Here is a 22,364-nt window from a genome sequence, read left to right as displayed (position 1 = left end):
CTTGAAATTTTTAATGAAATTATAAAAAAATTAAAAAATTTAAAATATATCATTTTAACATTCTTATCATGCTGAAACATCGGAGAAGTATTGACGGAGCGACGGCGAAGATGAGTTTTGAGAGGAATTGGACGATGGTTCAAATGGTGGTAATGGCGTCGCATATAAACGTCGGGATCGGCCGGAATAGATGAAAAATAGTGATGGTGACTTAAAATCTTACAAAACATTGAACGCTTTTCCACGACAAACGGTGACAACTTACGGCGAAAGGTCACCAGGGGTTTGATTAGAGGTCAACGGTGGTGCTGATGATAGTGACGGTGATGGTCATCGCCGATTGCCTGGCGACCTATTACAGGGGGCAGGGGAAAGGGGAAGACAGAGCACGCGGGGGCACTGTTCTTTTTTAAAAATTATATATATATATATATTATTTTTTATTTTTAAATAAATTCTCAAAATTACTAGAACGTGGCACATGTCATTTAACGGTCAGTTAATGATGATTTTTAATAGAATGCACCTAAATGTATAACTTTAGAAACATTATGAACTTACTTTTAGCGAAAAATTCTTTAGACACTAAAACCTTTTTTTAGGCAAAGTTCAAACACTTATTTTTGTATTAAACTTTTAGTTTATGTTTCAATTAAGTATGCTGTCATTAAAAACTTAACGTTAATTTTGATGTGTTACTATAAGATAATGTCATGTCATGAAAAAACACAAAAAATGTTATATGTTAGTAGTTTTGTTATTTTTTAACGACAATAAATAAATGTTATGTATGTTTTTGAAAAAAATAAAGTTTAGTTATAGAAACAAAATAAAAATAATAATTTAAGTACTAAATGTATATCTTACCCTTCTGATTAATATATATTCAAATATTTTTTTTATAAAATACAATATTCAAATTGTGATATATATTTTATCTTATAATATATATATATATATATATAATAAATATTTAAAATCTAATAATTTAAATATTTTATTTAAGAGTATAATCCTCTTGAATTTTATTGTCGATTTTAATAATTTTTTTTTCCTTTTAAAACTTTCGACTTTTATTTATGTTGTCTACAACTAGGCTCGGGCATGAGATTCGAACATGACGCGTTCCGATTCAACCCTATCTAAATCCGTATTTTTTTGGGCATGAGACTCGAACTTGACGAGTTTCGACCTGTCGGATAGGAATTTTTTTTAAAAAAAAAATTGAGTTCGGGTAGGGTTTTTTTTAAATGTTATATTCTGATCGGATTGGATTTGGCTTAAGGGTGAAAAATACTAGTCCAACCCGGAAAAAATTATAATTTTATTTTATATAATTAGGGATAATTGCAATAATAGTCATCTATATATTATTGTTTTTAATTAAATCCTTATTTTTATTGTATAAAATAAAATATTTTTTAATAAATAAAATTTCAGAGCGAGTTATGTTTTTATCTCAAAAAGACGAGTTGAATTCGAGACAATTGAAAGGTATATATTTTTCGGGTCAAATTCAGATGAGATGAATGATGTATAATTTTTAGATCATATCAAATGAATGGAAAATATGACACAACCTTATCCATTCCATTCCCTGTATGTAACAATACCTTAATAAGTCGGAGATTTCACGATGGTTTTTTATCAGCTCGCGATGGTTTTCAATTTCCATTTTTTTCAACCTCTCTGTCCCTCATTTTGGTGCTTATAATGTTACAATGACACTCATAGCATATATAAGACTTAATACAAGTATTTAAACTATATTTTTTTTCTTGAATAGGTGCCTGATTATTTTTTTACTCATCTCGGTGTCTAATGTTACAAACGTTACCATTTTAGGTGTCCGGACCGTCAACGGTGTTAACTTCTCTCGTTAAGTGACACGTGTCACAATCTTATAATTTTAAAAATTTTATTTAAATTTAAAAAATTAAAATTATATATTTTTAAAAAGAAAACACAAATTTTGAAATAAACTAAAAACTTTGAAAACCTTCATTTCAACCTCTAAACCCACATTGGTTGCCGCCCTTTGACGTCGACGAAGCTCCACCCGATCTCCTCTCCCCCTGACGATCAAAACTCCTATGAAATCGTGACTAATCGACGACGAATCGACGTTTTATACCCCGTGAATCATAGAATGAAAATCACAATCCCACATGATTCGATGGCCAATCGATGCCAATTACGACGACGTATGAGTAGAAGAATGGCAGGGACTACGTCGACGGCGGTGGTGGTCGTGACTGGAAAGGACGGTGGCGGCGGGTTAAAGTTAGGATTTTGAGATTTTGGGGTTATTTTATAATTTAAGAGAAATTGAGTTTTTATTATAAATATAATAATATTTTTAATATTTAAAAAAATTCAAAATCATTAGACGTGTCACTTAAGGAAGAAATTAACACCGTTAACGGTCCGAACACTTAAAATGATAACATTTATAATATTAAACATCTGGACGAGTCAAAAAATAATTTAGATACATATTAAGGAAAAACGATAAAGTTTGGATACTTATTTCAGAATACCTACATATATTCATCTTCTTTTATACATTATTACGTAATGCACCTTGTTTTTCAGCCATCCTTCGGTTTTATAAACTTAGTCGGGCAACGAATTTCAAAAGCAATAATAATAAATAATATGTATAAAATTTGGTGAATGTCTTTATGACTCGTGAAAATAATAAAAATGAATACCACAATAATTATGGTGACGGTCACTCCAGTAAGTGTAGAGTTTACGCACCCGACGCATAATTTATCTATTGGTCTTCCATTTTTACAGAACAATCTAATGAAGTATGTGCATCTTACTGAATACACTAGTTATGATTAGTACTAATTTTACGTGGTTAGTTTATTTTTTATATCTATTAATAAATATATAATGTATTTACGGGTAGTGACAATTCCAAAAATATTTTTTAAGATGGACACACATATATTAACAATACAAAATTTTTAAATGGGACGTGTATAAATAAATTTCAGGGTAGACGTCGTCCGTAAAATAAATAATTAATCAAAGAAAATCCATATTTTAGGGTGAGTACGAAAAATTTCAAGACGAACACATTCAGTAATGTTGAATCATGTTTTATAATATTTTGATATAACAAATTTAGGCAAAATATTTTTGGACTTGATTGAATTTGTTTAGAGTTTTCAAAAATAACTCAAAGTCTATTAAACTAGAATTTGAGCACAAAACGTTTTTCTGGATACGTAGTACTGATATTGTTCTTACAATATCGATACTACATTAGCAATACTGATACTGTTCATGTGGTACATATACCAAAGGTAAGAGAAGTATCGATACTTTCTAGGTAGTATCGATACTTTCTAGGTAGTATTGATACTATCAGTTGATTTCCAAATTGTTCAAATTCCAGAATGCAAAATAGGTACCGATATTACTTTACGCAGTGGTATCAATACAATGAAGCATAGCATCGATACTAGTCAAGCCAAACGATTTTCAACGACTAGTTTATTTAAATATTACAAATGTAGTACCGATACTCAGTAAAGGAGTACCAATACTCCCTGTCTTGGGCAGTTTTATTTTGTAGAAAATTAATCTCCAAACGGCTCCAAAACATTCCAACGACTAGAAATGATCACAAACTCATTTCAACATATAAAAATAAATTGAGAACACTTAAAGAAGATTGGACAACACCTATCCAAGCAATAGAGATCAAGTGAAAACTTTTTTCACTCTTTTTTTTCTCTCTTGTATATAAGTGTGTGTGAGCTTATTGAAAATCTTTTATTTGTTTTCTTGTGAGCTTAATTATTGTAAACACACACCTTAGTGAGCTTTTCTTGTTTACATCTCTTATTCCTTTTGTAAAGGAGATTGATTTTAGTTTAGCCTTTGAAAAGCAATGGAGTTGTAAATGTTATCTCTTTGTCCTGGAAAAATAAAGAACAAATTAGTAAATTTGTTAGAAAATCCTAAGTGAGAAGCTTAGGTTGTGGATGTAGACTTGGTTGAGAAGTCGAACAACTATAAATCCTTGTGCAAATTGTTTCATCTTTATACTCCTTACTCCTTAAACTCAAAAAGCCAATTCACCCCTCTTGGCAAAATTTTCGGTTGATCAATTTGAGCTTCATTCAAATCCCAATAATTGTTATCAGAGTTTGACTCATTAGAAGGTCTAACAATCTTGAGACGATCCTTGAAGAAGCTCTATTTAATTTTTAAAGCAACCGAGAAGATAGCTTCCACTTCTGGCTCGCTCCACATAGAAGATTCCCAACCGATCGACAAGCCTCCAAACTTCAATGGAGTCAACTACCGTCATTGGAAGAAATGAATGAAACTATTTATTCAATCCAATGATCTTGATGCATGGGAGATGATCAAGAACGACTACTATTCTCCAAAGAAGAAGACGAAGGAGTGGAGTGCCCAAGAACGGAAGAAAGCTCAACAAAATGCTAAGGCCATCCACATGTTGTTTTGTGCATTTGGTCCCGATGTCTATGAAGGAATTTCTTCTTGTTCAAATGCGAAGGAGTTTTGGAATAAGCTCGAAGAGATTCATGGAGACAAGAAAGAAGAACAAATAAAGGCAGTGTGCTTAATGGCTCTTAAAGAGCCCAATGTATCTTCTTACTCAAAATAATTAAATTCATATTCTTTTGATGAGTTACAAGATGCTTATGATGAATTGTATTTGGAATTTGAGTCCATGAATTCCAAATATAAGAAATTAATTTCAAAATTTAAAGTTGAAAATGATTTGATTTTGAAAGCAAAAATTGATTTCGAAAAATAAAATGAAATTTTGAAAAATGGTTTTGAGCTTTCAAAAATCAAAATCAATGATTTGTAAAAAGAAAAATTTGATTTTAAAGTTAAGCTTGAAGGTTTAACAAAGAAAAAAAGAATTAATTTCTCAAACCAATTTATCATATTTAAAAATGGTAAAATACTCACATTGTCATTTTCATAGTCATTTGGAACAAACTTGTCTTTTAAAGAAAGTAAAACGTTTTAAAATTAAACAAGTATGGGTTCCAAAGGGAATAAGAGACATTAGCACTAACAATCAGGGATCCAAAGCAATTTGGATACTAAAATCCAAATAAATGTCTCTTATAGATGTGTTGAAGTAATGATGATAAAGGTAAATGATTTCAACTGCTCTTGTTAGACAAAAGAAGAATGAGTAACCTCTAACCTTAAAGCTTTTTGATTTTGTAAATTGGTTGCCTATTGATTTTTATACATGCATGAGTTTTTAACATGAATGATTACACATTGTTTATTGTCTCATGTATGTTGATAATATGTTATAATGAACATTTTAAAGTTTCAATGATTTTTCATAAGTTTTTGGTTCATCATAATGCTTTTTTGTCAAATTTGTTTCACATGTTGTTTTAAACAAATCTTTCTTATTTTTTGACCTTAAATTTAAATGTTTATGCATGTGATTTATTACAAATGACATCTCTTTAACAATTGATATCAATTTTTTATGCATAACATTTTTGGATAACTTTATGCACATGCACTTAGTTTCAACAATTTGTATTGCATAAAGTATATTAGACTTGAATATATTGAATTTCATGTGCTACTAACTTGTTTGTTATTCTTTGTTGAAATGTAATGTATTTTAAGTGTCATTTTTTAAAAGTCAAATTTTTTGTTTGGAATGCATTTGTTGAGGGGGAGTTTTTTATTTTTCAAATGCTTTTAATGTTAAAATTACCACTTACTCTCCATTGTTATTTTGAACTTTAAATTTGAATTATTTTTGATATAACAAAAAGGGGAGAAGTATGAGTTTGAAAAATTCAATTTAAAGAATGAAAAAGTGGATCTTTAATATTTTCCAAATATTTTTATTTTGCATTAAATATTTTATTAAGGGGGAGTTTTGCCAAAAACAATTTTTTCAAATGTTTTGTTATATCAAAAAGGGGGAGATTGTTGATAAATGTTTTCTAATATTTTGATATAACAAATTTAGGCAAAATGTTTTTGGACTTGATTGAATTTGTTCAAAGTTTTCAAAAATAATTCAAAGTCTATTAAACTAGAATTTGAGCACAAAACATTTTTCTGGGCACGTAGTACCGATACTGTTCTTTCAGTATCGATACTACTTGAACAATATCGATACTATTCATGTGGTACTGATACCAAAGGTTAGAGAAGTATCGATACTCTCTAGGTAGTATCAATACTACTAGTTGATTTCCAAATTGCTCAAATTCCAGAATGCAAAATAGGTACCGATACTACTTTACACAGTGGTATCGATACCATGAAGCATATTATCGATAATGGTCAAGTCTAATGGTCTTTAACGACTATTTTATTTAATTATTACAAAGGTAGTACCAATACTCAATAAAGGAGTACCGATACTCCTTGTCGTGGGCAGCTTTATTTTGCAAAAAAAAAATCCCCAAACGGCTCCAAAACATCCACAACGGCTATAAACGGTCACAAACTCATTCAATCATATAAAAACAAGTTGAGGACACATTAAGAAGGTTGGACTACACCTATCCAAGCAATAGAGATCAAGAGAAAAACTTTTTCACTCTTATTTTTCTTTCTCTTGTACGTAAGTGTGTGTGAGCTTCTTGAAAATCTTTTATTTGTTTTCTTGTGAGCTTAATTCTTGTAAACACCTACTTTAGTGAGGTTTTATTTTTACATCTCTTATTCCTTTTGTAAAGGGGATTGGTTCTAGCTTAGCCTTTGGAAAGTTAGGGAGTTGTAAATGTTATCTCTTTGTCCTAAAAAAGAAAGAACAAATTAGTGAAATTATTAGAAAATCATAAGTGAGAAGCTTAAGTAGTGGATGTAGACTTGGTTGATAAGCCGAATCACTATAAATCTTTATGCAAATTGTTTCATGTTTATACTCCTTACTCCCTAAACTCAAAAAGTCAATTCACCCCCTCTTGATAAAATATTCAATTTGAGCTTATTCGAATCCCAACAAGACAAATAAGTAACTAATAAAAAAAATTGATTTTTAAGGTTAACACTATTAATCTCACTATGCGGCTCCGGCACCGTTTACCGGGTGAAATTGTATGAAAAGAGAAAATCATGAAGTTAGGTAGGCATAGTAAATGGGTGGGTCGTGTCAAAAATCAATGAACAAAATGAAGCATAGAGGGTTGGGTAAAAGAAGCGACTACAAAATTGAGAGCGTAAGCCGAGTCCCCACCATGGTTGGTATGAATGAAGGATGTGTTAAAACACCATTGGCATTACACTTCAAACAATAAATAGTTAATTAATTAAAAGAACCACATTGATACTTGTAAATAAATTTAAATGATGTGACATTCGATCATATGATACTTTAAAAATTACAGTTTATTGACTGAGTAAAAAAAACTCTTAATTATTTGATATTAAATGTTCATACTTTTTGTATTCTTGATGTTCGAATCTGTGACCTTAAAAAATAACAACTCTCTTATTACTGAAGTCGTTTAATATATATATATATATATATATATATATATATGTGTGTGTGTGGTATTGTGTTTTAAAATGATTCAAGTCCATATATATTATAACAAGAGTAGGATACATCTAAGCATGCATTATTTTATATTTGATAGCCTGATACATTGTTTTCATATTCATTAAATACGATATTGTATCATTAATGTTATACGTTTGAAGGACGGTTGCATGGAAACTGGGTGACGTCAAGTGTCCCACCACCACCAGAATGATAAGTGCAGCATAAGAATTTAATGGGGTTCAAACAAATATATGCTGCATTATTTTTCAACATTTTGATCATGACTTGGGGGAACATTATTCATTGCCCCTAAATATCATAGATATTTTAATCAAATCTTTTCAGTTTCATTTTCTTTTACTCCCATAATTTTCAAACAATTTTACCCCTTTGTTTTCTCGTTAATTGGAGAACAAAAAAGTAAACTACTGTTACGAGATTAAATGATAAACAACTTGACATTATTTAAATAAGTATTGAGTTTGAATTTTTGTGTATATAGAGAATTTTCACTGAAAAATTACTCACTAAAACTTAATGTTTAGGTTTTAGTGTACGACCCAAATTAATCCGAGTTACTCAGAACAAGAGAGAAAAAAAAAAGAATAAACCATTGTTTCAGCAAAATAAAGCGAAAGGGATAAAACTATTTGAAAATTATGCCGCTTAATCAAATGTAATCATTGTTTCAACAAAATAAAGCAAAACAAATCATCCCTTCTTCAGATAAGATTGCTTCCATCTCTATGCAATGGGTTTGTTTGGCATACATTCATTCTTTTTAATATTGTTTTCATAGGTATAAACTAATAAACTGCAGAGAATTTCATCAGTTATTCACATGGCTATGTTACAGTTTATAAATTACAAATCTCAACATTTAAGTCAATACAGGGATTAACAACAGAATTACAGAGAAAACTAGGCTCTTCAACAAGGAATAAGAGGGGGGGGGGGAAAGGAATTAAAATCAACGCCAAGAGTACTAGTTCTCGGCTCATGGATAAAATTTGCAGTAATATCTGATTCAAAAGAATGCTCGGCTACCATAGAAAACCCTGGACCCATCTTTCTTTTTCTCGTGTTCTATTTCCTTGCCGTTGTTTTGGATGAAATCGCCACGATGTTCGTGTTCGGGTCTGTCAAGATCCATGGGAAGCTTCATTTTAGCCAAAGACTGTGTAAATTGTTGCATGCTCCTCATGTACATGTCCACTATCTGCTGCTGCATTGCAGATTGCTCTGCCTCAAGATTGATGTTCCCCAATGGAGCTGAAAACACTTGTTTGCTCGAATAACCCGACTCGTTCTCGTATCGAACTTCGCATCCTTTGTTCGAAGTCAGTGTATCGGGACAACCGTCTGAGCTCGGATTAGTCTCGGTATTCGATGGCTCTCCTCCGAGACGGCTCTTCTTCTCATTCGAGTCAGCTGAGTTGAGATCATCGCTTAGGCTCGTTGTGGAACTCAAAAACCCAGAATTTTGGAGACTTCCATTGGGAGAAAAGGAACCTCCAGGGATTTCATGGGGCGAATTTACCGTCATCTCGTAGTCTTGGACATGACCGAGTTGAAGGAATGAGGCAATTCCTGGCCTTGGATTTAAACCATTGAAGTACTGTGAAACCATTTGCTGATTCTCCCGAACAACATTGATGTCAGGGAACTCGATCCTGGAATACTCAACAGGGTCTAAAATAGTTTGGGATTCAGATATCTTCCGGTCAAGCAATACCACTTCCGCTGAGATGGAAGAATTGGTTGTTTTTGTCTGAGAAAGGACAGCCATTGACGTGTTCAAAGAAAGACTCAATTTGACAGTTCCGGCAGGAGAATGGAAAAGATCAGTGGAAGAGAGGCTATAATCTTGAGTGATTTTTCCTTTGCCGATAACTTGTGAAATGGGGACCAAAGCAAAGCCTAAAAGCTGATCTTCCAAGTAGTTCCTGGCTCTACTAAGCATCCAAATCTCGCATTTGAGGACAGCATCGACCTGGGTTACTTTCATCATCAGCTTGTCGTTGAATTCGGGATTCTTCCCACCTCCATTGATGATCCTGGTCGAGTGAGCATCATCGGGGTTATAGGTGAGCGAGAACTTGGCATAAACATCTTGGTTGTCGTAGATACATATGTTGTGAATATTCCTAGCATGGTGAACGTAGATTTCCAGAATGCCCGAGAACTCGGAATCTCGGTCCGCTTCATCAATGGTGTTTGAATTCGGGTTAAAACGGAAACCAGTTGATGTACTGAAAGAATCCATGACTGGAAAAATATGAAATCAGAGTGAGTTGAGAGGTGAGGAAGGCAATGGAAGCTACAGTTAGCGGTTGTATATCATGTTAGATTGAAGGGTAGGCGAGGGAATTCTGCAAAAGGATCCATGAATTCCAGGAGAAGCATGGAGCTTTTGATGATGTTGATGAAAGTGGTGGTAGGTGGAAATCAACAGGGAAGAAGAGAAAATCAAAATTGTTGTTGATGTAGATGAAGACGATGACGTTACTTGTGCCTCTTTTATCATGCAGGGTACAGCCTCCACTCATTTTCAATTAGTTTCAGCATTTAAAAAAAATCCAATCTAATAATTAATTATTAAAATGTAAAAATATTAGTATAATTTTTTTGAATAAAAAATATAGTATAATTTTAATTTAATGAACCAATTCATATTCAATTTAATTAAAATATTATTAACAAAATAAATGTAATTCAATGCAAATACATATAGAAATAAATACATTAGGGGGTTGGGTGGAGGATAGTGATTTATGGAGAGGGCCAGAGGGGGTTGCTTTGCTCGACAATACAGCTTCCACTTGGTATGACTAAAATTGCTCCATTTTGCAAATGGCGGCCCCCACTTGGTCCCTTTCTCTTCCATTCAAAATTAATTATATTTTTAATTCTTAAATTGGTAGGTTTATATTAAGAATATATTGTATGAAATAATTTAATTTAATATTAAAAAAATCATTGTTATTTTTAGAGGTAACAGTTTTGAACATCGACAGTTGTAACAGAATAACTAAATGTTTATTGTCAAATGATTGAGATTATCTAGAACAGTTATGAATTTATAAATATTTTAAATTAATAAAAAAATATAAATATTTTAAAAATAAAAAACGAGTCCTTCATCTTTTATGTTTGGATTAAAATTTAAGTTGTAAAAGATGTAAATAATTTATTGGAAACGACAAATAATAAGTTGGGGGACGTATAATTGTAAAGACGAAATTTCCGCATTCAGCGAAAAGGTGAGATCACTAACTCCGGCAATATGAATGGGGAAGGACCGACCTTTTTCAGAAGAATGATTGCTTTTATTTCAACAGTCAAAACCCAAAACTCAACGTGTTCAAAGCATTCCCAACTCATTTCATATTATTGGGCTTTAGGCTACGGTTTTTTTGGCCCAAAACAAATGCAAAATAACATTTCATATTATTGACATCAAATGCAGTGACTCCAATGAAAGTTTTTCAATTTAGATAACTCAAGTGTAGCGTCTTTAAGAGTTTGATGACCAGTATAGTTTTGTTATCCAAAAGAAAAATGAAACTTGAAACGCGGGAAGACAGTTGTTTCGTATAATTACGTGGCAGAAACTGATTGGAGATGGCACCTCATTGGCTTGTCGGCTAGACTACTTTATGACTCCATGCGGATGCGGTGCATTTTTCCGTTTTTACCATCCTCATACATTAATTAAACCTTTACCGTAACGGTAATGCACCAAGGACATTACAAAACCCAACCATACTGCTCCACGTGTCAAACAATCCCCGTAAAATCCCTTTATTTCAAAAATCTCTGATCATTTATTCTTGTTCTATTGGCTGTCACAATACATAAAATGACAGCATCCTGGAGCATAGCACCAGAATTAACTCGAGCATTTAGTTAAAAATTAAAAAAAAACCCAATATCAATAAAAGAAAAATAAAAAAAAGAAATCTATAAAGATTTCCTCCTATATAGAAAAAAAAACAAGACAGGCAGATAATCGTTCTCCGATCTGTAAAACTCCATAGACCGTTAGAGAGAGAAAGAAAGGAGACCAAGATCAAAGGTTCTAATCCCTCATTCTACTTGGAAATTCATTTGAATCTTGATTTTTTTCTCCATTGATTGATTGAATTGTTTCGATTTGTTGTATTTATTTTTCTTGCTGTAGGTACGAAGAGACTCTAATCGTCTTTGCTGTTATATTCATAAGGAGCTACGACGATGAAGAACTCTGAAAGACTCGTCAATTTGGCTTTAGCAGGTTTTCCTTTTATTGATATATTCTTGATTAATTTTAGTTTATTATTGCATTTGAGAGAATTCCTTTCTTATTTAGATAGTCTACGTTCATTTCTTTATTCAGTTGTTCAATTTAGTTGAGTAGGAGAAGAGAGTGTTTATTTAGTTAATGCATCTTGGTTTGAGTTGCAAAGGAAATAAGAGAACTGATTGGAGAGAAATTATTAGAGGGTGAAATTTGGGAATGTGTAGTTTGGTTAGAACGAGGTAGCTTTGTTATCTCTGACTTATTTATAAAGTAATTATGAACCAAAAAGTAATAAACAAAAGCAGCAATAGGTAAATGTGCTCGAATTGCATATCCCGACCTCTCTTAGTCCAAATGCATTATCAGATATCGAATATGCTAGATTTAATGTGGCTGATTCTTTTAGAGAATATTTAGAACCATCTTATTATGAGTCACTGTTAGATTGAACCAATACAAGGAGCCACATGTATGCTTAAGAAGCTGGACTCTTTCTAATAGCATCCTTGATTTGCTAAATGCAGGGTTGACATTGGCACCTCTTGTTGTGAAAGTAGACCCTAATTTGAATGTTATTTTAACTGCATGCCTCACTGTATGTGTGGGTTGCTATCGTTCTGTGAAGCCAACTCCACCATCAGTGAGTATTACATTTAAATTAAATTTTGGCATCTTCTTTTCTTTATTAATGTTTATAGACCAAAATTTGCTGACAATGTCATATGTTTCAAACAGGAGACAATGTCTAACGAGCATGCTATGCGTTTTCCATTTGTTGGGAGTGCAATGTTGTTATCACTTTTCTTTCTGTTCAAGTTCTTATCAAAAGATTTGGTTAATGCTGTCTTGACATGCTATTTCTTTGTGCTTGGGGTCGTCGCCCTTTCGTATGTTCTTATGGATTTGCTGCTACATTTTACCTTTATTCAACTAATTTCCTTGATGCCATATATAATTGTGTAATCATCTTATTTATTCTTTCTGCCATCATTCTAAGGGCAACGATAGTGCCCGCCATAAAACACTTCTTGCCAAAGCATTGGAACGAGAACCTTATTATTTGGCATCTTCCATACTTCCGCTGTATGCACCTTCTTTTATTATTCTTTTGAAGTTTTGATATCCAGGTTTATTGTAAGAGGATTATTTTTAGTTTTTGAGCTGAATGTAACCCTTTTTACAGTGATTTGTTCTTATGTTGCTTCAACTTAATCTCCTTATGACATATTCTGCATTATTTTTGCTTTATTGCATCTCATATTTGATCTGAAGAGTCTGGATATACCGGTATTCTTGAATGTTCTTTCCTGAGTGCTTTTATGTTATTCTCCATTTCTCTGTAAATTACTTTGGTTTGGTTTCTGTCGTGGAGAAGGAAGTTATATGCTGACAGGAAGAACCCTCTTTTTAATAAAGGATACCATGTGCTTTAAGCTTTCTGCCTTTCTTTAAAAGTTCCAGTTCAATTTTGTTCCAGGATTTCCCTCTGGATTTTGCATAGGTCCAAAATGGAATTAATTCTTTGATTGCAGTGCCACCTTTTCTTTGGGATTCTTTTTTTATTCTACATAAAGTTGGCAGCTTATGAGCACTCTATGTCCATGATTGACTCCTTAGAATTCTTATTTGATCTAGTTGGTATTGCCTTGCTTGTATTATTCAGAATGATGTTTTTCCTTATGCCTTTCTGAAACATTCTTAAACAGCTTTTGAGATCGAGTTCACAAGATCTCAGATCATAGCTGCAATCCCTGGAGCCTTTTTCTGTGCATGGTATGCTTCGCAGAAGCATTGGCTGGCTAATAACATTCTGGGTCTTGCTTTCTGCATTCAGGTTTGGCTGAATACCTATTTTGTTGACTTTTCTATTCGCTAACAAGTTAATTTGGTGCTTGATATCTAATCCCTTTTCTACAATTTTGCCATGAGACCCAGACAAAACAATATTTTTTTGGTATATTTGTTGTCACAAATCAAACACTGAAATTGGAAGTTCATATTTCCTTTAGCTGAAAAGTACTTCCGGCTGAGCATTTTTTAAAAAGGAAAATTGTTCATTTGCCCATGCATTTTAAATTATACACAGAAGTATTCATTTTCTTTATGTTTTAATAATTTTGTGATAGAAAATATGATTTATCTATATTTCATCACCTTGTTGCCTTTTTCCTACCAGAATTCAAAGTTTATGGCCGTTCTTTGTCAAATGTTATACACATATTAGCTAGGCTCTGTTTGAAGGTCAATGTTGGTTTTTGCAGGGAATTGAAATGCTTTCTCTTGGGTCTTTTAAGACTGGTGCCATTCTCTTGGTAAGAAGCGGATTTGTGCTTTTAGTTGGTTATTCATGGGAAGTGTTCTTTCCATTTTTTGTGAGACTAGTTAGCTTCATATTTTATTTAATTATTTATTTATTTTTTGAAGTGTAGTGACTTTTCATTTTTTAGCTGATTTTGACCTTTGAATAAAGTAACATTTTTATAGTTGTTTCTTAAGGTTTTATCCATAGACATCATTTCATTTTTAGCAATCTGTTTTGATGGAGACTTGAATTGATCCTTGCAGCTTCTATTTTACATTTAATGCTGGGATTCACTTCTTTGAATTTTTTAGGTTGTTTTTAGTTTGCTCTGATTAACCAAATATTAAAGTAACGTTTCTTTTGCTGACACTCCCCATATTTATGCGGTGCAGGCTGGGCTTTTTGTATACGACATTTTCTGGGTTTTTTTCACTCCTGTGATGGTCAGTGTTGCGAAGTCTTTTGATGCTCCTATAAAGGTCTGTTATTTTTTTCATTTGATATACTTAGCTAGGTTTGCTTTTTTCCGATTTATATTTTCAGTGTATTATTAAATTTTGTACCCATGGTGATATGATTTCTTTTAAATACTTTTCTGCAGCTTTTATTCCCAACAGGAAACTCTGCTCGACCATTTTCCATGCTTGGACTTGGTGACATTGTAATTCCTGGTATGTTTGATATCTGGTTTTTGTTGGTAGGTGTAATGCATGCTGTTTTTGTGATCTGAGATTTTGTTTAGTACACCTTGTTTTCATATTAAAGAAAAAGTATTCTAAGATCTTGAGTTGTCTAAATGACTGTTACCTTGCCTTACTGTATCTTGTTCTATACCTAGAGGTCTGATGTATTTGTCTTGGCAACTCTTTATTTCATTTCATTTGCACTGAAATTTTAAGGCCTACCAATCATTTAACTTCAGACAGTGGCTGTTACATTAGCGTTAAGAAATTCATAAATTATATGCTTTAGTTCTATTTAATACAGCATTCTATTTGTAGAGTATGATCTCATTTACTGCTGTAAGCTCATTTGATTTTTGTTGTTTGATTATGAAGTTTTTTTAGCCAATGGCTTCATCATCATTGCTCTCAGGACAAAATGCAATCTTGTATGTGCAGTGATATTATCAGCTGTTGGTGTTCTCCGAAGGCCTCTTGACTGTTTATTTATGAGTTTTAATAGAGTTCACAATTATGGACAAATATAAATTTACTTGGCTAAATTTTTTTTATTGACTATTATTCCTTTTAACATTAAAATTTTCTCTTAGCATTATGCACATTTCTATGAGAAACAGCTATTGTATAATCAATAATTTTCAGTTTTTATATTGGTTTATTTCTCCCTTGCAGGCATTTTTGTAGCACTAGCGTTGAGGTTTGATGTATCCAGAGGGAAAGAGAGCCAGTATTTTAAGAGTGCATTTTTGGGATACGCAGTAGGAGTGGTCCTTACAATTATTGTAATGAACTGGTTTCAAGCTGCACAGGTAAACTATTCATCAAGCCTTGTTTTATCATCTCTTCCTGCTATTGCGCGTATAGATGTATCGAATGAAATTTCAATCCTGTGGGTATACACTCACTCACTTATCACGAGAACATGATAAATCTGATTTGAATATTGTGCTTTCAGCCTGCACTTTTGTATATTGTACCGGCTGTTATTGGACTCTTGGCTGCTCACTGTATCTGGAATGGAGAAGTCAAACCGGTTTGTCTTCCACCCTTGTTTGATTCCCTCTGGCGTTGTGTTCTTGGCATGACTTTTTTATTTATTTTTTCAATAGTAAAAGAAAATGTTTGCTATTGTTCTGTTTTCCAAGGAGTAGCGACAAGTACAATTGTTGGCTGCTTGTTGTCATAAAACTCGTAGGATTTGGATTAGAGAATCAGCTTAATGTTCATGATAAACAATCATGTTCATGGAGGTACAGGAGGACCTTATGCTCTATAGTGGTAGATTAAATTAGCTTTAAAAGGGGTTTTTAACTGTTTTAGATACAAACAAAAACCTGAAGAATGGTATATTAATTGACATTCGAAATAGTACTTATAGATTCGTTAAAGAGTTAGAAACATTATTCCAATGATCGTGTCAACGTTCCTCATGCATGGAATGTTCTTTAGTTGTGTCATTGGTATATAGGAGTTTTCAGGTTTGAATTTGATGATTACCTTCTATATTCGGATCACGGTATGTTTAACATGATTTGCAGTTATTGGAATTTGACGAGTCAAAGACTGCGACTTCGTCTCAAGATGGTAGCAGCGGTGACGAATCTAGCAAGAAGGTTGAATGAGTTAGAAGATAAGCAGAGACAGACACCGAAACCATTGAATTTAGCCTGGGAAGGATATAGTGTTGAGTTTTAAGGTCAATCTTGGCTAACTTTGTTCTAAACCTTTGTGACAGATTTTGGAATTAAGCAAGAGATAATGAGGGTTAATTCCAATTTTCTTAGATGTTCACCAATCGCAATGTATTTCATAGCAATTAAAAAGATTAGGTCCCTGTTTATTCCTCAGAAGGTGATGGATCTATTTGTTATGCAGCTCAAGGACGCTGTGCGTGTTCTGCTGTTTGAAAGGTTGAAATTTCAGTCTCGTTCAAAAATTTGTCTGAAGAGCATTCATTGAATACGTACTCATAAGAAAGTTGCCATGTAATCGAAGCTATACGTTTTTAATAACTAAAGAGCGAATTCTAATTCAATCCCGAACCAATTTACCTCGATGGTTAAATGAACTATTGTTGTTTTTAGAGGTTACGGATTTAACCACCAACAGCTGCAGTGGGATGATTGAAAGTCCATTGTCAAATGATGGAGAATATTTAGAACGTATACTACTTTATAATCACCTTAGCTTAATAAAAATAAATTAATCAACACTTTAAGTCTGTGATCAATTGGTATTCTCAAGGACTCGACTTCACAAAACAAGTAGTATTTATACAATTCTTATTGTTGAGCTATTCGGACTCAGCTTCAAGTCGATGATCAATTGGTGTCCTCTTAATTTGGAACGTGTTGAGATATAACTGGATAATATCGATGTTGTCTAACTAATTTTTAGTGACTTGATTAGTTTGAATCTCGTCTCCTTAATCTCCGATTTCTACTCTCTATAAAAGTGGTAAGTTACATTTATTACTTAAACTATCAACTTTGATCCATTTAATTACCTAAACTTGTAATTTATTTAAAATCATACTTAAAGTTTAATTTTTATTTCATTTATTATCCCACATTTAAAAACTTTAGTTTTTATTTTATTTTAGTATCCCGTTCAAAATTTAACGACAAGTTTTGAAAAAAATTGAGAGTTTAGGTACTAAAATCGATCAAAACTTATAGTTTGAGTACTAAATGCTTTAAGTTTTTATCGGTGGATTGGAATGATTTTGAAAGTTTAGGTACTAAAATATATCAAAATTGATACTTTAGATACTAAATGCAAAGTTTACATGGGAAAAAAAAAGATTTTGACTTCAAGTTCATACAACTTGATTCAAATATAATGAGAGATAATTTGTTACCACTTACATGATAATTTGTAAAATTGTTTTTGCTATTATTTAAAATATTTTTGAAAAAAAAACTTTTTGATTCTTGTATAATGTAATAGTTTATTTATCAGAGATTTAATACTTTCTTTTCTATTAAAGAATAAGAAGAGAATGCATGAAAACATAAAATAAAATAAAATAAAATACACAAAGGGTAGAAAATTACTCGTAAATACGAAATACCAAGCCTCTGTTTATTTATTTATACCATCATTTACAGAACAAAACACTAGTTAGTTTCGGGATCAAGCCCTTTTAATTAGATTGTGTTCAAAGCCCAAATACTTGATTTCGTTGCTCTTCTTTCTTTCTTTTTTGTGCCGGCCACTATTTTGTTTTTCTTCAGCCGCCGCTTCGATTTTTTTTCATCTTGGCAGCCACAAATATTCACAAACGTCTTCTTTTTTCACGATCAAAACTCATTTTGACCGTATCCAAATCTTGTTTTGTTGTTTTCCCGTCTGCCGACATATCCTGCACGTATTCCGACGTTCCAGTGTCGGACTCTTCGGCGTGTCCGTGCTTCATAGCAGTCAAGTGTGTCTCTCTCTTTCTCTCAGTCTCTCATGTAAGGAAAGCAGATATCTTTACTAGTATAGTTAAATCTATCGAAATCTTCTTTTTCCTGGTGTAGCTTTAAGCAGCGGCAAACGCCCATTTCGGTATTTAACAGAGTATCCCGGTGACAGGGCCATGAGGTGATGAAAACTATTCTCCATGGCTTCGAAAATGATTAGGATCGCACCCTTTGAAGCTCAAAACCAGCTACAACTCTCTCTAAGGCAAGCCTTTGACCTTCTCCAATCGAAACTAAGACCCCCATTTTCGTTAGCAATCCCAAACCCTCAAGAATACACTCAACTTAATCAAGCTATTCTTTATGGTGTTCTAATCGAACCCCATTTCTCAAAAATTCATATTAAGCACTTACATGCTATCGTCATTGATGGGTATAGTGTGTTTTTAAGTTTACTTGTTGGAATTGTTAATGAATTGTATGGAAAACTTTTTGACTCGGTTAAGGAACAGTTGATTTGGGTTACTAAAGTAATGATTGATGTCTCCGCTGTAGGAATTGATAGTTTGCTTGTGTGTTTACTGAGGCAAATTGTTGGTGGTGATTTCAGTGATGGGAACCTTTGGTTATGTTTCGAGCTAGTGAGCCTTTGTTCAAGTAAATGGGATTGTTTGTTACAAGAAAAGCCAGTAGTTTTGACTAGTGCATTATATACATTTCTTCGTATATTAGCTGATCATTGTAGGGTAATGAGTAATCCAAAACTAGAGATGTTGAGGCAGTTGGAGACTGAGTTTTGTGTCAAAATGTTGAGGGATCAATTTCATCTTTGTTTGAAGATAGGGAGGGATCTTGTTCGATTATTACAAGATCTATTTCATGTACCTGAATTTAAATCTATATGGAAAGATCTGGTTCTGAATCCAAGTGAGTTTAGAACTCCCGAGTATTTGGATATTTCTCAGTTGTACTGCACAAGGACTTCAAGTCGTTACTTTTTACTGCGGATCACTCCCGAAATGGAAACACAATTGCGGTTCTTACTCACACATGTGATGCTTGGTAGCCAGAAACGATATCAGATATGGTTTGAAAAGAAATTTCTTTTAGGGCCAGAGAAAGAGAGTCTTATCGTTGATATTGTGCGGTTCATATGTTGTGTGCACCACCCGTCGAATGAAATTCTTCAGTCGAATGTTATTCCTAGATGGGCTGTTATTGGTTGGTTACTAACATGTTGCAAGAAGAAATATATTGAAGCTAATGGGAGGTTGGCATTGTTTTTTGACTGGCTTTTTTTCAATGAAAAAGTGGACAATATTATGAATATTGAGCCTGCAATTCTATTGATGGTCTGCTCCTTGCCTAAATATGTTAACTTTACTCTCTCCCTTCTTGAGTTTTTACTACTTCTTGTGGACAATTATGATTTGGACCGTAAACATATTATAATCGGGGGTGTTTCATTGGCTTTTAATACACTTGTCCAGAAAGGAGTGGTACATTCATTGGATGTTCTGACCCATTGTGATGCACTTTCTCCTCCTTTAAAAGAAAGACTTCAGAATTTATTGTTAAATGATCAATGTAAAGTTCCTAGAGATTTGCTTCCAGTTGGTCTACCTTGCCACTCTACCCCATCCTCGAATTTGCCTGATGTCTCATGTACAGGAAAACCTACCCCATCCACGAATGAGCAACTCACTTGTGAAGGGGAAGCTGGTTTAAGCACCAGAACTGTGGTTGCTTCTATTCCAGTTTTAGATAATTCAGCTAATACATCTACTTTGCAGGTTGTTTCCGTTGGGAATGAAGTAGATGCTATTGAGAGATTAGTTGAAAATATCGGACAGATCATCAAGGAGTCATATGTGAGGGGCCTACAAACTTTGGAGGCCATTGTTTTGTCAATAGTGAATCAATGTAATCATGGACAAACTAGTAACTCGATTTGCTCACAGGACCTATTATCTACTATTGCAAAGGAATTTGAGGCAAATGGATACCAACTCTTTACTTCGCTTGGGAGCCTTGCAGATATTGTTGAGTGTGATGATGAAATTGGTTCTGCCACTGCAATAATTACCCGCGCCTTCATTTTTTCTCAGAATGAAAGAATACAAGAAATGCTTTTGCTTTGGTCAAGGAATGGTTTTCCAGTAGGAGCACGTTTACTATCATATGCATCAAGGGTAGCGTATGAGGCTTATGAAGCAGGTTGTTTTGGAAATTCCATTGCTGAGGCTAAATTAAGTAACTCAAGGCTGCCATTGTTAGCATATCATTTGGATGGATATTTTACTTATCACAACAAAAGAAAGGGAGATTCCTCTGAAGCCTTTGATTCTGTTTCAGAAATGGATGAGAAAGTGATTAACTTGGTCAATGGTGCCTTCATTGCTTACAGGCATTTCCTCGTGTCCTCTAGAGCCATCTTACACAAAGGAGCAGATACCTCTCCTTCAAAACTCCTGTTTTTCGACTTAAATGATTGTTCTGATTGGAAAAGAATAAGAACGAAAAACTTATTCCGCAACATCTTTTGTCATCTTTCAGATTTATCCGTCTGCGAGGAAGACATTATTAGATTGCTAGTAGAAAAATTGGATTATGCCGATCTTACAGAAATGCAGTTCGAAGTTGGCCTGAAGCAGTTCTCTTTGTTTGGAGGCAATCCTAAACTTGTTTTCCATTTAATTAAGAACTCTCTCAATTGGAACCCTGTGGAGCAGCATAAACTCTGGGGCTTGCTCCGATCCGAGCTGTCAGTTTCTAAGGTCCAGGTTGAGAAGATCATTTTAGAATTTTTTAGCACTGGTGAAATATATGGAAACCTTAGTGCAATAGCAGTCGGAGGCTTTCTGACTCTCTGCAGTTGCTGTGCACCCACAGCAGACCTTGTCGGTACGATCATGTCATTGCCTAATAATTCCTTCAAGGACTTTGCTGCAGCTGCTTTGGCTACATGGGCCGCATCTAACGCCTCGATGCTGTTCGACAGCTTAACCAAGTTTGCAGAGAAACTTAAAAGCAAAAGCACATGTTCCACTTTCTTGAATTCAACTGAGATTGAGATCAACCAATCTGCCATTTTGTGGCTGTTGAGCTACTTCAATGCACAAGGGATGAATGTATCCGACATGCTTAGCAACTTTTACCCCAATAGTTAGGGATGCCATGTGGAATGTTCGACCGAGGAATACACCCTGTCCGGCTGTCCCTGCTTCCTCTTCTCAGAATATTGGCAATATTTTGAATAGGAGAATCATCATTATGGAAGCTGAACATGCAAGTCAGGGATTTAGCTGCCGATTTGAAAGGTAATTCCTATTATCTGAAACTCAAGTGATTCTAATAAACCAGCCTAGTAAATTATAGGCTTATTTGTAAAATGTCATTTGTTAACTTTTACTTGTAAACTATTGGTGCATTCATGGGTATCTACGCTTTTGTGAATATTGTGCATTTATGCTATAATGTATAATGCTCCTGACTAATTTGATTATGTAAGTATTTCATTTCTATTTATGTTGAAGTATTTTCATTTGTGGGATATGCATCTCGCTCCCATTTTTGTGAATGTGGTGTCATAATCATGTTTAAGATATTATTTATTTTATATAAAACTTGGCTCATTATTATTTGGTGTCATATCGATTTTAACACATATGCCCAGGATGACTTCCTCCACTGGATCTTGCGGTGGTTTGTATAAAAGCTTATGGAGGCCATGGGCAAGGCTTGTTCCATAGCTGAAGTTTACAGGTAATGTATAGATGATTGAGTTTACAAATATGCTGTATTCTCAGTGGAAGTTTACAGACCAATGAAAGATGATTTGCCTTGCACGAATCTCCATTTTATTATTCGCAAAAACCACCTCTGCCGTCTAATAAACCATGTTACTGCAGCTGTCTCGGAGGTATAATATTGTACACCACCTCATTAAATTTCAATGCCTAGATTCATTGACACCTGATATTTGCTGATTTGATGTAATGTATATGATTTGGGTGCTAAATTTCATTTGAGGATTAATCTAGAGATTTGATTACCGTTGATGTCTGCCAAGTGAAAACATTGCTACTCAAATCCCTTTCTAAAACCGATTGGATAATGCCAGATAAAGTTAGATTCTCAATTCTTTAAA

At 33.5% G+C, this 22,364-nt stretch overlaps 3 protein-coding genes across 3 annotated transcripts; 2 read left to right on the top strand and 1 right to left on the bottom strand.

Moving 5' to 3' along the window:
* Window positions 1-8,365: 8,365 nt before the first annotated feature.
* LOC120132039 lies at window positions 8,366-10,037 on the bottom strand. Its single transcript, XM_039148891.1, has one exon. It carries the CDS (start codon window positions 9,804-9,806, stop codon window positions 8,568-8,570), a length of 1,239 nt encoding a protein of 412 aa, XP_039004822.1. The 5' UTR covers window positions 9,807-10,037; the 3' UTR covers window positions 8,366-8,567.
* Window positions 10,038-11,541: 1,504 nt separating this feature from the next.
* On the top strand, window positions 11,542-16,597 carry LOC120132040 (signal peptide peptidase-like). The gene is made up of 12 exons (XM_039148892.1): window positions 11,542-11,618; window positions 11,724-11,816; window positions 12,347-12,462; window positions 12,558-12,709; window positions 12,820-12,905; window positions 13,529-13,656; window positions 14,084-14,134; window positions 14,517-14,603; window positions 14,726-14,795; window positions 15,480-15,616; window positions 15,763-15,840; window positions 16,346-16,597. The coding sequence occupies exons 2-12, from the start codon at window positions 11,777-11,779 to the stop codon at window positions 16,427-16,429; spliced, it is 1,029 nt and encodes a 342-aa protein (XP_039004823.1). The 5' UTR covers window positions 11,542-11,618; window positions 11,724-11,776; the 3' UTR covers window positions 16,430-16,597.
* A 1,458-nt stretch (window positions 16,598-18,055) lies between these two features.
* On the top strand, window positions 18,056-22,164 carry LOC120131942 (integrator complex subunit 3 homolog). Its single transcript, XM_039148801.1, has 2 exons — window positions 18,056-21,534; window positions 21,891-22,164. Exon 1 carries the CDS (start codon window positions 18,415-18,417, stop codon window positions 21,382-21,384), a length of 2,970 nt encoding a protein of 989 aa, XP_039004732.1. The 5' UTR covers window positions 18,056-18,414; the 3' UTR covers window positions 21,385-21,534; window positions 21,891-22,164.
* The last annotated feature ends 200 nt before the right edge of the window (window positions 22,165-22,364 follow it).

The sequence above is a fragment of the Hibiscus syriacus genome, unplaced genomic scaffold (assembly GCF_006381635.1).
Source record: "Hibiscus syriacus cultivar Baekdansim isolate YM2019G1 unplaced genomic scaffold, ASM638163v2 tig00110557_pilon, whole genome shotgun sequence".
In the NCBI taxonomy this organism is placed as follows: domain Eukaryota; kingdom Viridiplantae; phylum Streptophyta; class Magnoliopsida; order Malvales; family Malvaceae; genus Hibiscus; species Hibiscus syriacus.
Note: the sequence above shows the minus strand (reverse complement) of the source record. Positions and strands in the feature narration are given on the sequence as shown.